General features: G+C 35.8%; 1 protein-coding gene across 1 annotated transcript; it reads right to left on the reverse strand.

The window, feature by feature from the left end:
- Positions 1 to 297: 297 nt before the first annotated feature.
- Positions 298 to 1514, reverse strand: LOC109164976 (GTPase activating protein 1-like). The gene is made up of 3 exons (XM_019313548.1): positions 1083 to 1514; positions 886 to 981; positions 298 to 770 (listed from the first exon to the last, which is right to left on the reverse strand). The coding sequence occupies exons 1-3, from the start codon at positions 1425 to 1427 to the stop codon at positions 471 to 473; spliced, it is 741 nt and encodes a 246-aa protein (XP_019169093.1). The 5' UTR covers positions 1428 to 1514; the 3' UTR covers positions 298 to 470.
- Positions 1515 to 16573: the final 15059 nt, after the last annotated feature.

The raw sequence follows: 16573 nt of genomic DNA on the forward strand, positions 1-16573 counted from the left end.
AAGAGTACTCTGGAAGCTTTTGGAGCTGGACTTTTTTCAAAGCTTACAGTAAGGGGGTGTTTGGTTGGGAGGAAGGAAATGAATTGCAATTAGGTGAAAAAAGAATAAGTTAGGAATAATGTAAGAATTCAAATTACATTATTTGGTAGAGAGGAATAAAAATTATTAGGGACGTGAAAGAAAAAATAGTATAAAGACTACAATATCCTTCCAAACATTTTAATTGAGACCTTCATTGCAATTCCCTCCAAGCAAACACAGTACGTAATTAAAGCCTTCATTGAATTACAATTCAATTACAACTAAACTACATCCAACCAAACAAGGGGGCAATTGGCAACAAAAAATAAAATAAAATCTTATAATATTAATATAAAGAAACAAAAATAAAAATTGGAGGGGGGCAAGGCCCCATGCATTGTATATGTGGCTCCGCCACTATAATAATATATATTATTAATGTATATATATTAAGACTGCTGCTTGGAGCCAGAAGGGAGATTAATCCACTGGATTTGGATATCAACCTCACCACTCTCGACGTTCTTCAATCTGAGACACATATCCTGTGTGACCTTCCCGTCTTTGATAACCACGCAGGATTCTGCAGCCAGGCAGTTTGATCTCCCCGGTGGAACTCTTGCAACTATTCTCTCCTCATCACTGTTATTATGATTATCCATCTTCAGGGCCTCTAGTAAATGCTTGATATCGATTTCTGCATATCCCATTTTGTCGTCCTTGCTAAATGTATCATGATCATACACAGTCTGCATGCAACATTAATTCATTATTATTCCATTAAAACACACATCCTGACTGTTGAACATATAACTATTAATGTGCAATCCAACTATCAGCTTAGACTTTTAATTAATTACCTACCACTTTAATGGGAAGACTGGGATCTGAAACATAAAGGGTCAGGTCTTCATTCCACTCAGGATTCACATCCCTCTTCAAAACATGAGTCCTCAGCTTCTGCATCATCATCATTCATAAAACATATATTTAGGTTCTGATCTCTGAATCAATGAAATTGTCTGATCGAACACAATCAAATCGATCCAGAAGATACGTACCTGTTTACCCATCTTGACAATAACGTAAGGATCGCTACTGCGAGCATCGCGCACGGCCAGGTTAATACCTCGTTTGATCCGAACTTTGAGAAGGCCTAGGAGGCTGTCCATCTCCACCTTGTTGCCGGCTGAGCCGCTGCGGCAGTGGCCGGACCCCTCCGACTTCTTGTGGCTGGACCCCTCCGACGATTTCTTGTGGCTGGACCCTTCCGACGACTTCTTGTGGCTGGACCCCTCCGCCGACGTCTTGTGGGACTCATCATTTCCTCCGCTTTTGCCACCGCTTCTGCCGCGCCGGAGCCGGTGAATCAATGCTATGGGTACTCTAATTCCCGGGGGACCCATCTCTTACTGGGCCCCAATAATCCTTCAATTCCCTAGCTGTTAATCGTGTATGTTTCTACGTAATAGTAATACTAAATTTACTTTTCTGATTTTCGAGGAGGTAGTGTAAATATATATATATATATATATTGGTTGTTGGTAATAATGGTGATCGTTTAGATGGTTATTACTGGCCAACCAATCAAAGTGGCGTTGTATGAAGAAAGAATGTACGGAAATGATATAATTTGAGAATAGTGCGGAGTGCAAAGTACTTGTAAAAAAACATGTAGCTAGCTATTTTCTTTCTTCCAATTAAATTCGCAACATTTAATTTGGTTCACATAATGGATTCATAGTTGTATGGTTTTGACTTTTGAGATTATGAATCTTATTTCATATGAAATGGAATAAGCAAATAATCAAACATTATAGTGTTTGGTTTAATTTGCTGAACAAACAAACTTCAAAATACAAGAATATTAGTCTTTATATAAAATGTTATTATATATATATATATATATATATATGTGTGTGTGTGTGTGTGTGTGTGTGTGTGTGTGTGTGTGTGTGTGTTGAAACTGGACTAGCTATGCATTCAACCAGAAGAACATGGATGCACACAGCAGATGGAGAACGGAAGGAGTGTTTATTGATTATGTGTATTACACAGAGAAGAAAGGAAGACGCAGCAATATATACAAGCCTAAGGGCCAAGAACGGTTATAACTGCCAAACAAAGTGAAAAGACTCTATTACCCTTCTTTAGTTGGAAGCTTAGTGAGTTGAGGTCTGACCTTACTGGTTTGCTACCTTGCTGCTTAGTGAGCTAAGTTGAATGCTTGGTGTCTCCTTCATCACCCCCCCCCCCCCCCCCCCCCCCGTAAGCTGGAGCATGCATGTCTTGGAGGCCCAGCTTATCATGGAAGGCATCAAAGAGGGGTCTGGATAGAGCTTTAGTAAATCCATCAGCAAGCTGCTTGTTGGAGGGAATGGCTAGCAGCTTGATCACCTTTTCATGCACTTTTTGTCTTACTAAATGGCAATCAATATCTATATGTTTAGTACGCTCATGAAACACAAAGTTTTCCCCAATAGCCACAGCCGATTTATTATCACAAAACAAAGCAACAGGATCATGAAATGTAACCTTCAAATCTGCCAACAGGAATAGCAGCCACTGAACTTCACAGGTAGTAGATGTCAAAGCCCTGTACTCAGCCTCAGAAGATGATCTTGAAACTGTGGCTTGTTTCTTTGTTTTCCAGGATATCAAGGATTGTCCAAGGTAAACACAGTAACCAGTGATAGATTTCCTGGTTTCTACACAAGATGCCCAATCTGAATCAGAGAAGCTTTGGAGTTTGATGTCAGAATTTGAAGGATAAAATAGCCCTTTTCCAGGTGAACCTTTCAGGTATCTCAAAACCCTGTGAGCTGCTATCAAATGAGTGTTTCTTGGCTTATCAACATGTTGGCTAAGCTGCTGCACAGCAAAGGAAATATCTGGCCTGGTATTGGTTAAGTAAAGAAGCCTGCCTACTAGCCTTCTGAAGTGTTCAGGCTTGTCCAACAATTCTCCTTCCAAAGCAGTTAGCCTCTGACCTGTATTGAAAGGAGTCATTGCAGGCTTTGCATCAAGGAATCCATACTCTTTCAGAATCTCTAATGTATACTTCCTCTGACACAGATTAAGCCCTTCAGGACTTCTAAAAACTTCAATCCCCAAAAAGAAATTGAGGTGACCAAGATCTTTTATTCTAAAAGATCTATCTAAGAATTGCTTCAACTTATCAATCTGCATAGAATCTGTTCCTGCTAGTAGAATATCATCAACATAAACCAGTAGGGCAGTGAAAGAAGATCCTGAGGTTTTGGTAAACAAGGAAGGATCTGCTGCTGATTGTTGGAAGCCATTATCTAGGAGGGACTTAGTAAGCTTGGCATTCCATTGCCTACTAGCTTGTTTAAGGCCATAAAGAGACCTTAGCAATCTACACACTTGTCTAGGTTTTTCACTGTGAAAACCAGGTGGTAAAATCATGTAGACCTCTTCATCAAGATCACCATGTAAAAAAGCATTGTTAATGTCCAATTGCTGAATGTCCCACCCTTTTGCAATGGCAATAGCCAAAAAGGTCCTGATGGTTGTCATTCTAGCCACAGGAGAGAAGGTCTCAACATAGTCTACACCTGATTGCTGTGTGTAACCCTTGGCAACCAACATGGCCTTATATCTCTCTATGGATCCATCTGCCTTAAGCTTAACTTTATAGACCCATCTACAACCAATTAGGGACTTTCCTGGAGGCAAATCTGTTAGAGTCCAAGTATTATTCTCCACCAGGGCTTTGATCTCACTGTCCATAGCTTGTCTGCATTCCTTGTGTTTTACTGCTTCATCATAACAGTGGGGCTCATGTGTGGCATTGATGGTCAGCACACATGCTTTGTGACTATCATTTAGATTATCATAAGAGATGTATCTGTCTATGGAATGAGGGGAGGTCCTCACACCTTGACTGAGTGTAGTTGTGGATTGACAATAATAGTCCTGCAATCTAGGTGGAATACTTCTTGTTCTGGATGATCTCCTAGGCTGCTGAGTAATAGGACTGTTAATCACAGGACTATTTTCTTCAGTAGAGTCAGAAACATCTTCTTCCATGGGATCATCTTCAATCATGGGGCCAGTTTCATATGCTGCTGTCATCTCATCATTATTTCTCAGCTCAACATTATACTGAATGTGTTCTTCATCAGGGTTGGATAAGCTGCTGCCAGTGTTGACCTGGTCATTAATAGTGATATCCAACTCAGTAGGGATCAAAGGTAATGAGAGACTGATTCTGTCAGTTGTGTAGCTGCCATCATTCTTTGTTAGCTTAAAAGGGAAGACCTGCTCATGAAATATAACATCCCTGGAAATGAACACAGTGTTATCAACAATATCATATAGCATATAACCCTTTATATGGGCTAGATGTCCTATGAAGACACATTTTCTGGTTCTTTCTTGCATTTTGCTCCTTCCCTGTGATATAGTGGCACCAAAACATAGGCATCCAAAACACCTAAATTGCTCATAATCCACAGATTTATCAAATAATATTTCAAAGGGTATTTTTCCATCAAGAACAGCAGTAGGCAATCTATTAATCAAAAAAATAGCATGGAGGACACAGTGGCCCCAAAGTTTCAAAGGTATGCCTGATTGGAACCTCAGTGCTCTTGCCACATTGAGTATATGTTGATGCTTCCTCTTAGCCACCCCATTCTGTTGAGGTGTATGCACACATGATCTCTGGTGCTCAATTCCTTTCTCAACAAAAAAAGTTGTCATGAAGAATTCACCTCCATTATCTGTTCTTACTGTCTTAACTTTGACTCCAAACTGTGTGTCAACATATGAATAAAAGTTATGGAAGATATGTTTTAACCTCTGACTTATGTTTCATCAAGTGTAGCCAAGTGAATCTACTATGATCATCAACCATGGTCAAAAAGTAGTGTTCTCCCTTAGGAGATGCAATGGCAAAGGGTCCCCACACATCCATATGTATTAAGTCAAAACATTTAGCAGTCCTAGAAGTACTTATGCGAAAAATGGACCTCTTATGTTTAGCAAAATGACAAGTGTTACAAACAAACTCAAAATGTTTGTGTAAACTGGCAGCTTTTATTCCTTTCAATTGTGGAATCTTATTCAAGGGATAATGCCCAAGTCTATTATGCCAAAGTTCAATGGCCAAGCTATTACAACTTTTCTTAGAAACTTTGTCAAAAGAATTGTTTCTTTTCTTTCCAGGAGGATGAACCGGCTGATACAAGCCATCCTTCTCCTTAGCAAAACCAACCATCATCCCAAGATGCCCCTGAATATTGCAAAAATCAGCCCCCACAACAATCTCACATCCTGACTGTTTTGTCAATTTGCTTGCAGATACAATATTGAAGGCAAAGGATGGTATATAAAGCACATTCTGCAGTAATATATTTTCATGCAATTTTATTTGTCCTATATGTGTGACAGTCACAGTTTCCTCATTTGGCAATCTAACAGAGATCCCTTGAGCTTCACAATAGTCATCAAAAAAATCTAGAGAACAGACAATGTGGTCTGTTGCTCCTGAATCTAAAATCCACATATCAGAAGTACTCAGAACAATATTAACACAATGGTTAGAAGAGCACCTGCCTTGATTGAAATCTGGTATGAGCTTGGGAGTAGTCACAGTGATGGCAGCATTAGTGGAGGACTGACCTTCCTGATTCTGCAAGAGGGATAGTAACTTCTGAACCTGCTCAGCAGATAATCCCACTTCACTCACCTGGTTCACAGAAGCACCTGCAACCTGCTGTATATCCTGATTCTGTTTTCCCTTGGTTTTATATCCTGGAATCCAACCTGGGGGGTAACCATGTTTCTTATAACACTTCTCCACTGTGTGTCCAAGCTTATCACAATAAGTGCATTTTGGAACATTCCTATTTCCATTATTGTTGAATCTCCTTTTGTTGTTAATAGCTGAGGCAGCCACAGCTACTTGTTCATCAGTGGATTGAACACTATGCACAGCATTGGATTGGACAGCTTCATAGTTCCTCTGGCTATTAGTGTTTCTGAGCTTCCTTTCCAATTTGAGTGTCATGTTAAGGACCTTTTCCATGTTTGGAATGGGATCCATGACAAGAACTCCAGCTTTAACTGTTTCAAAATCACTACAAGAAAAATCGCGGTTTGCGACGAAAGAATTCTGTCGCGAAAATGCGAAATTCCGTCGAAAATCGCGTTTCGCGACGGAATTTTACATTTTCGCGACGGAATCCATTCCGTATTGTCAAGGCTTGTCGTATTTCATTTCGTGACAGAAATAATCCGTCGCAAGCGGTGGCGACGAAAAATGGTGACGGAATTGTCCGTCGCGAAGTAGGCGACGGAAGTCATCCCGTCGCGAGTCCATCGCAATTTTGGCAACGGAAATGTTTCTTTCTGTCGCCTTCGCTTGAAAAATATTCCGTTGTAAAACTCATATTCCGTTGCATATTTCTGTCGTGAAATATAACGACGGAAATAATTATTGTCGTGATTCCGTCGCTAACCTTTCCGTTGCATATTTTTTCTTCCGTTACAAAATTTCGTCGTAAGAAAACGACGGAACAAATTTCCGTAGTGATTCCATCGCAAAATATTTGGTCGCAAAGTTTGTTTTCCGTCACAAAATTTCGTCGTACAAAAATAACGGAACTAATCACTGTCGTGATTCCGTCGCGTTTTGGGCAACAAAAATCTTTCCGTCACCAATTTCGTCTCTATAATGACAATGAATATTCCATCGCTAAAATCATATTTATTGCGATGCTGGTAAATTATTATTATTTTACTATTTTTTAATTTTGATTATTTTGTTAAAACTCTAATATTTGTATTTAAAATGTTAATATGCAAACTAAAATACAATATAATTTGTAATATAAAAGCGATACTACTTTGTAGTTCAAAAATTTAAATGTTGTACTTAATACCAAGTTCATATCTAAACATCAATATAGTAATCCATAAAAAAAAAAAAATCAATATCAAGTTGAATTCGGTTGTGATGAGGGTGGTGATGATACACCAGCTTTCTCACTCTCAAGAGCACCTAATCTTTGTTGTATAAGGACCATAGAAGCCTTCAAATTCTCAATCTCATCTTGCATCTTTGTAGAATTAGCATTGTCTAAAGGCACGAGGTTGATGTTATATTGTCTGATGTGTTAACATTTATTGAACCACGAATAAAGGTACCATATGAGCCAAGCTCATAAACTTTTCTTTTCTTATTATGTCCGCCAATTGCACCATAGTACAATCAACTCTCATCTACTTCACCTCCATTTTGTGTTAATACATCCAGTTGCAATGCAACTTATTCTGACAAAAAAAAAAAAAAAAAAAACACAATAACGCATAATTCGAACAATCCAAACATAATCACTTATAATTTAAACATTAAATTATAAGTTATAGCTGCTCTTTATTGATATGCACTTATAGTTGCTCTAGTTACAGGCTTTTATTGGACTAAAAGATTCCAATTATCCTTGCAATCTCTTTTGAACTTTACATGAATATGATTGTAAAAGTATTAGTCCCCATCTTATTTCTGATTCACTGTATTCATGAATTAGACCTGCCTCAATTGTGTAATAAATTAACAGACATTATCAACACTTATAGCAACACTACAACAACACATGTATGTAATTAAACATCTCTTCTCTTTATCATTGTAGAGAAGATAGCTATATCAAATTACCAATAAGATAGAATGATACTCGTTTTTTAAAGAAATGTGGTTTTTAATTGAAAATAAAATCAAATTTCATGGTTGTGTTTTAAAAAGTTTTACACCAATCACTAACTATTATTTTGATTCACATTTCTAGTGTGTAAACCCATGAACCAAACACATCCATAGTATTTTCCTAAATCTACTAACAAATGGATTTAGATTGCTGATTTAGAATCAGGCAAGTAGGAAATCGGCCACCTGAAGAAAGGGCAAAACATAAAAACAAACTTGACAATACTTCATTTGGCAAAAAAAAAAAAAAAAAAAAAAAAACATAATTAAGATTTAGTAAACACAAATGTTGCAAAAAGAAATTCCCACATTTTTACTGAAATTAATTCTCAACAGGAAAATCACATCTGCATAAAATTAATCCATCAAAACTCACATTCACAAGAAGAATTACACAGTGCAGGTACATACGCGTTCCCTCAAAATATGCCAATATCATCTATATCATTCTCAGATGATTAATTATAAAGTTAATTTTACCATCTTATTTCTTTTGTGTATATTTAGCAAACACATTCAATTTCTTCCAACCTACGAATTAAAAAAAAAAATCCTCTAATTTAAATCACAAATGTGAAAATTAGAAGAACAGAACAAACTCCTTAATACAACTAAACCATTGTCCATTACTAAACTAGAAGACAATCAAGACATACCTGCCGGTTGGTCACCGCCTTGCCGGAAGTTGATGTCGCTGCTGGCTTGATGCACGTAGCCACTCGCCAGTCGAAGTCTCAACTCTCAAATGAGTGTTGCAGAGTCGCAGCCGCAAAAAGCCAAAAAATACTTCTTTTTTTTTTTGTATATCCCAACAAAAAGTGGAGAATTGCAAAGGGTTCATCACCAAAAAGATACATTTACACCTAAATTAAAAGAATCACAAATCTGAATTACGAATGGTATCATCATTTGATTTTGATGTCATTTTCCTTTACTACTGATGGACAATTTAATTAAGTCCTCGCAAGTGCACGAGTCGATTATAGAGATAGTGTGCTTTAGCAAGGGTCGATCCCTCAGGGAATTGTACGATGCAATTTAATAACGGAATTGACTTGATAATGTAAAATACTAGAATCAAAAGGCAAAGATAACGAGCAATAAAATTCAAAAAAGTTAAGCAGTAGTATTAAACCAGAAAGCAGAATTGACAGAATAGATTAAAGGGAACGACAATCAAAATGGATAAGACTAAGTAGAAACGCAGGCAAAAATAAAGGCAGGAAAAACAATAAATTAACCATGAAACAAAATAGGGAATACGAGCTAGATTAACTAAATTAATTCCCTCTACAGATTAACTCATGCTAAATTAATCAAATTCAACACAATTAATCTCAACACTGAACATAAAATAAAGCTTAATTCAATCGGCAAATTAAACATTATCAAAACTAGAAGTTCATGATGATTTTCTTCATATTCCTAAACTAGCAAACTTAGCAACTCATTTCAAATCAATAATTGAAAGCAATTGGGAAGAAGAACAATTGAAAGCAACTTAAATCCTAACACTACTGCATGCAGACTAGAAATTTAGGAATTAACAAATACAGAATATTGCAATTAATCATCATTCTTAGGCACTAATCTTGATAATTAACATAATAATTAAAGAACTCAATTCACAGTTTTGGAATTAAAAAGAATTCCAAACAGTAGAACAAATTAAGGAAAAATAAAGAATGAGAAAAAGAAACAGAGGTATGCCGTTCAGGATTATTGCCCAATAATTTGGAAATAACTTTGCATTGGAGAGTTAAGTTCTAATCTTGACAATAGAAACTATTGGCAGAACAAATTAAATATGCTAACCATAAAAATGTACTAAATCTTGGAATTCGGCACACCACGAAGCAGTATTCGAAAATTAACAACTTAACAACTGAGGAATTTAAACAAATAGAATTGCTAAGAGTTGATGAAAAAGAAAGCAAAACCAGAAAAATATGATGCCAAATTCTCGCTGCTTCCTTGGAAATTCGCAGAGGTTGAACAAAGAGATTCAAGCCAACGACCGCCCTGGAAATCGTCGAAGCCGCCGATCGATTGTGGTATCAAGATGGTGTCCGGTTCGTGATGAATGATGGTCCCCCTTTTATACACTCATTCTCCAACCGCTTCTCCGAGCTCCGATGCGACTTTTGCTCTCTGCTTTTGACGGAAATTGTTGCAGCCGGAACTCTTGCGCTTTTCACGTACGTCGACTTGTGGAAGAGGCCGAAGGAATCTACTCTGTCAAATGGGTGGTCTTCAAGTCTTGGATCAAATGGATGGACTCACAAACATTAAAACTAACCAAATAATAATAAAATACTAAAAACACAATCTCTATTTATAAAACTAATTACAAATGAATTATAAAAGATTATTAACAATTTAAAATAATAATAAAGATAACTTAGTTATTTGAGATGACTAACGCAGTTTATTAACTAAACTAACAAAATAATAATAATTATAATAATAGTAAATCTATTGCTAATGCATTCAAAAAAAAATCTATTGCTAATAATAATAACTTATAATGCTAATAAACTACTAAAAATCAATATTTATTTACAGAACTAATTATGAAATTAATAATAAAAGTTAATACAAAATTAGGTAAATATTGCTTATTATATATAAAAACTTATTTAAAATAATACTAAAAATAATGTTTATCAACTACCTACAAATAAGAATAATAATTTCACAAATTTCCAAGACAGCCTTAAAATTTACCCCAAAAAAAACTCGGCATTGAATTCGCGAATTCCATATCAAACCCGAGCCGCAGTGGCCGGAGCGGCGGCAGCATTTGTGGCGACACCAGTCAACAAGGAGATGATACCCATGGCGTCAGAGCCTGAGTCTGTTGCTCGTCGAAGTAGAAATATTTGGGGACGCAGAAAGCTTAATGGGCGCAAACAATGGCGACGCTCACGAGCAATGAGGTTACCAGAAGGGATCCCAGGTTGGTAAGGAAAAGGATGAAGACGGTGGAGAGAATGAGGGCGGCGACAAGGGGAGTTACTCTGAGAAGGAGGCGACGAAGATTGGGCGGCATCTGTGGAAATTTAGAATTTAGAATTTGGAGGGAATCGGCATCACAGCTGTGGAAATTTAGAATTTGGAAGAGCGGCTATGGAAATTTAGAATTTAGATATTACGTAGTTGTAATTTAGAATTTGGAGGAGCCGTTTGGTTCACAAAATCTTGGATTATCCACTTAGATGTTTGATTTGGATTGTGAAATATAATATTACCTTGTTTAATTAAGTTTTTTATTTTAAGTTATATGTTATTATTATTATTTTGTTTTGGTAAATTAATAAATATTTCAATTCGGTTAATGATTAAAGATTTTTTAAAATTTTAGTTATCAATAGTTTGATTATAAAATATTGGTTAACTAAATTAACATATCAATTAAGTGTATAGTTAGTGTGTGTGTCTATATATATATATATATATATATATATATATATATATATATATATACACACACACACACACACTAAGTGTAGTGAGTGAAGGTTGGTACCCTATACTCAATATTTCTATCAATTCATATAGGTGTGATTGAAGGTTTGTAGTCTCTGCATTTCTATACTTATTGAGTTGTACATCTACACTATAAATATTATATCATCATTTTTAACGGACAAAATTATCTTACACTATTAAACTTTGGTCAATATACATTAAATTATACCATAATTATATTTAATCATTTATCATATACTCCGTATAAATTTGTACGTTAACAATTATTAATCATACCATAATTATTAACCAAATTCTCAACTATACTTTTTAATATATAATATGAATTCTACAACTATAAATTTTATGATATTATATATATATATATATATATATATATATATATATATATATATATATATATATATATATATATATATATATATTAAAATAATTATAACTATGATTTTAACATTGAATACTAATGTTAGACATTTACTTTTGCGCATCGATGAATAGTTGTAAAATTTAAACTTCTAGTAAAAGTAATACTAAAGATGAATAGTTGTAAATAGTTATAATCGATAATAAAAAATGATGTCTTAACAATTTTTATATTAAATTAAATTTATAATTCAATATTGATTAAACAATAAAACTTAACTTAATTTTTGTTAAAAGTGAAATTTATTGTATTATAATATATTTATTGATATTGTGAAATACTACATATGTCCCTAATTCCTTGTCACATTTGCTTTTTGCACGATTTTTATTGCAACGAAACTAGTGTTTCTACCTTTCCAATTATGCCCCTTAGAAGTAGGTGTCATTTGTACAAAGTATAATTGTACTTACCTCATTAATTGCCTATAAATTTGAACAAGTCAGTAGGTAAATTGAGAAATGTAAAATTATAGTTAAGTTCAATTTTAGAAAGAAAACACTATTTCAGGACTAACGAAAAATGAAAATAAGATAAGTAAAATAGGATGGATGATGAAGTGTTTAAAAAAGTTATGCAATTTAGTTATAGCATATGAATTCATATGCAATTTTAATTTTACATTAGAGTTTGAAAATTTTCTACTTATAATACCAAACCTAGTGCAAAATTTGATCATTAAAAACTTATAAATTTTACTTAAAAGAGTTATATATTCTCGCGACGGAAAGAGCGATCGTCGCACGTTCCGTCGCCATACTCAAATGTGAAATCTATCTTTGCACCAAACATATTCGTGACGGAATCGATTCCATTGTCTCATTCTGTTGTCAAAATAAACTTTACTAAAAAAATTAAATATTTTAGTAACGAAAATAATGATCATCGCAAGTTCCATCGCAGACCTCAAACGTCAAATCTATCTTTGCACCAAGCATCGCAACAAAATTAATTTTCGTTGCTAATTCCATCGCCGTAGCGCGATGGATATGTGGGGCATTGCATTTTTCGTCGCCAATGTGCTAACATATTGGCGACGGAATCGATTATGTCGCCTCATTTTGTAGCGAAAATAAATTTTACTTAAAAAATTAAATATTTTAGTAATGGAAAGAACGATCGTCGCAAGTTCCGTCACCAACCTCAAACGTCAAATTTATCTTTGCACCAAACATCGCAACAGAATTAATTTTCGTTGTTGATTTCATCGCCGTAGCGCGACGAAAATGTTGGGCGTCGCATTTTCTATCGCCAATGTGTTACCATATTGGCGACGGAATCGAGTCTGTTGTCTCATTATGTAGCGAAAATAAACTTTAATTCAAATTTTAAATATTTTCGCGATGGAAAAAATACCGGTCGCAATTTTCGTCGTCAGCCTCCGTCGTCAATTCCTTGGTGCAAAGATTAATGGGAATATTTTCCACTTTGCGACAAAATATCACAACGGAATTTATTCTCGTCGCCGATTCTGTCGTAAAACCGCGACAGAACCATCAGTCGTTGCCTTTTCCATCGCCATTGTGGTGACAGAACTTAGTTCCGTCGCAAAATTCGTCGCCAAAATGTGGGCGCCAAAATTTTCTATTTTTTTTCTCATTTTGCGCCAAAAATCACTATGGAATTGAATTCCGTTACCATTTCCGACGCAAAATCATGACGGAACACGTTCCGTTGCAAAAACCGTCGCAAATCGACAACGGATTACATTCCGTCGCGATGTTTCCGTCGTAATTCATGATTTTTCTTGTAGTGAATCATCATTTAATCCTTCTAGAAAACGGATTATTTGGTTATCCTCCCTTTCTTTCTGAATTTTCTTAAGAAGATTACATGAGCATCTAGGGCTACACTCACATACTGGAATCGGTCTCATAACCTTCAATTGTTCCCACAAAGCGTTGCTTCTAGTGAAGTACTCATTCACGGACAAGGCACCTTGTGTGTTTCTAAAAATTTCATTCTGCAACTCTGCTATTTTATGAGGATCCGCCTGGGAATATCGTTTCTCGAGAGTGTTCCATATGTCCCTTGCATTCTCGAAATATAGAACACTCTCTGCAATGCTAGGATTAAGAGATTTAAAAATCCAAGCACATACAATATTGTTACATCTTCTCCACTGATGATAACTCGGATCAAGCTCGCCTGGATTTGGTGTGCCTCCATCTATGAATCCGAGCTTGTTCTTCACCTCTAGAGCGATCTTCATAGATCTGCTCCACGAGGCGTAGTTAGTCTCTGACAGAGGAGGCGAAACCAGGACAGTATTCGGATTCTCGGTCACATGGAGGTACATCGGATCATCCAGATCATCTACTCGCCGGCTAGGATTGATCGGAGCTTGATGTGTCACGTTCTGGCTAGTAGAACCTACACCTTGCCCGATTGTATTTCCGGCACCATCTTCTTGCACCACCGCCGCAGCGTAGCTCCGGTGTCGCTCTGATACCATGTTGAAATGGACTAGCTATGCATTCAACCAGAAGAATATGGATGCACACAACAGATTGAGAACGGAAGGAGTGTTTATTGATTATGTGTATTACACAGAGAAGAAAGGAAGACGCAGCAATATATACAAGCCTAAGGGCCAAGAACAGTTATAACTGCCAAACAAAGTGAAAAGACTCTATTACCCTTCTTTAGTTGGAAGCTTAGTGAGCTGAGGTCTGACCTTACTGGTTTGCTACCTTGCTGCTTAGTGAGCTAAGTTGAATGCTTGGTGTCTCCTTCATCAATATATATATATATATATATATATATATATATATATATATATATATATATATATAGGTTTAAATTTCAGTGTGGGTGAAGGTTTCCCGTGCGGTAGTGCGGGTGATTAATGTGCGCGAGTTTTGTACTTAATGTGCGTGAGTATTGTGCTTAAGGTGCGTGAGGTTTGTGCTTAATATGCGTGAGTTTTGTACTTAATGTGTGTGAGTTTTGTGCTTAATGTGCGTAAGATTTATGCTTAATGTGCGTGAGTTTTATGCTTAATGTGCGTGAGTTTTGTGCTTAATGTGCGTGAGTTTTATGCTTAATGTGCGTGAGTGTGTACTTAGTGTGAGTTGTTGTTGAAACTTTAAAGTGCATGAGTTTGGTGTTTAAGGTGCGCGAGCCTTGTGCTTAAGGTACGTGAGTTTTGTTCTTAATGTGCGTGAGTGTGTACTTAATGTGAGTTGTTGTTAAAACTTAAGGTGCATGTGTTTTTGTGCTTAAAGTGCGTGAGTTTTGTGCTTAATTAAGGTGCGTGACTTTTGTGATTAAGGTGCGTGAGTTTGTGTTCTGAATGTATTTTGTTTGTGTGTTTAATGTGTGTGTTGTGTACTTAAAGTGTGCCAGTGTAATGCTTAATGTGCGTCCACCCGCACCTGATCCCTTCCATATATATATATATATATATATATATATATATATATATATATATATATATATATATATATGAGGGCTTTTAGGTGCGAATTGTCCGTTCAGGAAAAAAATGAAAACACATGTCATCTGCCCACGTGTTCATATATAACGGATGAGAAACATTGATTTAAGAAAAAATTAAATGCGGTGACATTTTCTTAAATAATTGAACATCGAAGTGTAAGTAAAATGTATTACAAGTGCAAGTAGCAGTTTCATATAGTGCACTGTGCACCTAAGCGCAAGTAAAATGTATTACAAGTGCATGTAAAATGTATTACAGGTGCAAGTAAAATTTACATTGAGCATCAATACTAAGTGCACCTAACGTTATAACTATGTACACCTAACGTTATAAGTAGTTGCACCTAGGTGCACGAATGTTAACAAGGTAAAATTACTTGCACTTGTAAGTGATTTTACTTGCAAAGGTGCACCATCTACTCGCACTTATAACACATTTACTTGCACCAAAGTTCAAGTTATTTACGAAAATACCACCGCGTAGTTTTTTTTTTAATTACATCTGATTCGTTAATTTGGACACGTGAATGACTGTCATGTGTTCTGGTTTCTCTCATGGCCGCGTTAGTTCGCATTAGAGCGTTCCATATATATATATATATATATATATATATATATATATACTACAAGAAAAAGCGCGAATCGCGACGGAATTTTTCCGTCGCGAATGGGCAATATTCCGTCACGAATTGCGTTTCGCGACGGAATTTATTCCGTCGTCTATCCCCTTGTCGTATTTTGATAGACGAAGAAATAATTCCGTCGCCACTTTTGGCGATGGACTTCGCGACAGAATATTTCCGTCGCCATTTGTCGACGGAAGTATTCCGTCGTCCATTTAGCAACGGAACTGTTTTTGTTGCAAATCTGTTGTTATTTCTGAACCGAATATTCCGTCGCCATATTATCTTTTCCGTCGCCCATTTTGCAACGAAAATGTTTTCCGTCGTAATTTCGTCGCATCATTTGCAACAATATATTCCGTCTCAAATCTTATATTCCATCGCGTTTTTGAATAATTTTAAAATAAAATTGTGATTTTAAATAGTAATGAATGTTTTTAAAATAAAAGATAACATAATTCTAAATGAAGTTAAAATAATAATAATACATTACCAATCCACATTTCATACATAATATAATCGTCAATTCAACTCTAAACAACATAATACTACATTATCAATCCACACTTAATACATAATTAATGGACACTGTTGCTTTCAATTTGGTAATTGAAGGTAGAGGATCAACTGAGGAGGTCTATCAACCAATTCTACCTACATTGCACCATATCCTGTATATCAGTCGCTTTGTATGTTGATTTACAGCATTTCAATATTGTACCTACAACAAAAAATGTGTGTAAAATGGTAATATTAACACACAAAAGGACACATTTCCGTAAGACAATATATGAAGCTACATTTAATCAACTTACAATATATTATATTAAACCACAG

This window comes from Ipomoea nil, unplaced genomic scaffold (genome assembly GCF_001879475.1).
Source record: "Ipomoea nil cultivar Tokyo-kokei standard unplaced genomic scaffold, Asagao_1.1 scaffold3069, whole genome shotgun sequence".
NCBI lineage: Eukaryota > Viridiplantae > Streptophyta > Magnoliopsida > Solanales > Convolvulaceae > Ipomoea > Ipomoea nil.

Coding starts and splice junctions, on each gene's coding strand:
- LOC109164976 (XM_019313548.1), bottom strand. CDS start 1,427: ATGGGTCCCCCGGGAATTAGAGTACCCATAGCATTGATTCACCGGCTC. Junction 982..1,082: donor TTGTCAAGATGGGTAAACAG/GTACGTATCTTC, acceptor ATGATGATGCAG/AAGCTGAGGACTCATGTTTT. Junction 771..885: donor CCAGTCTTCCCATTAAAGTG/GTAGGTAATTAA, acceptor TGTTGCATGCAG/ACTGTGTATGATCATGATAC.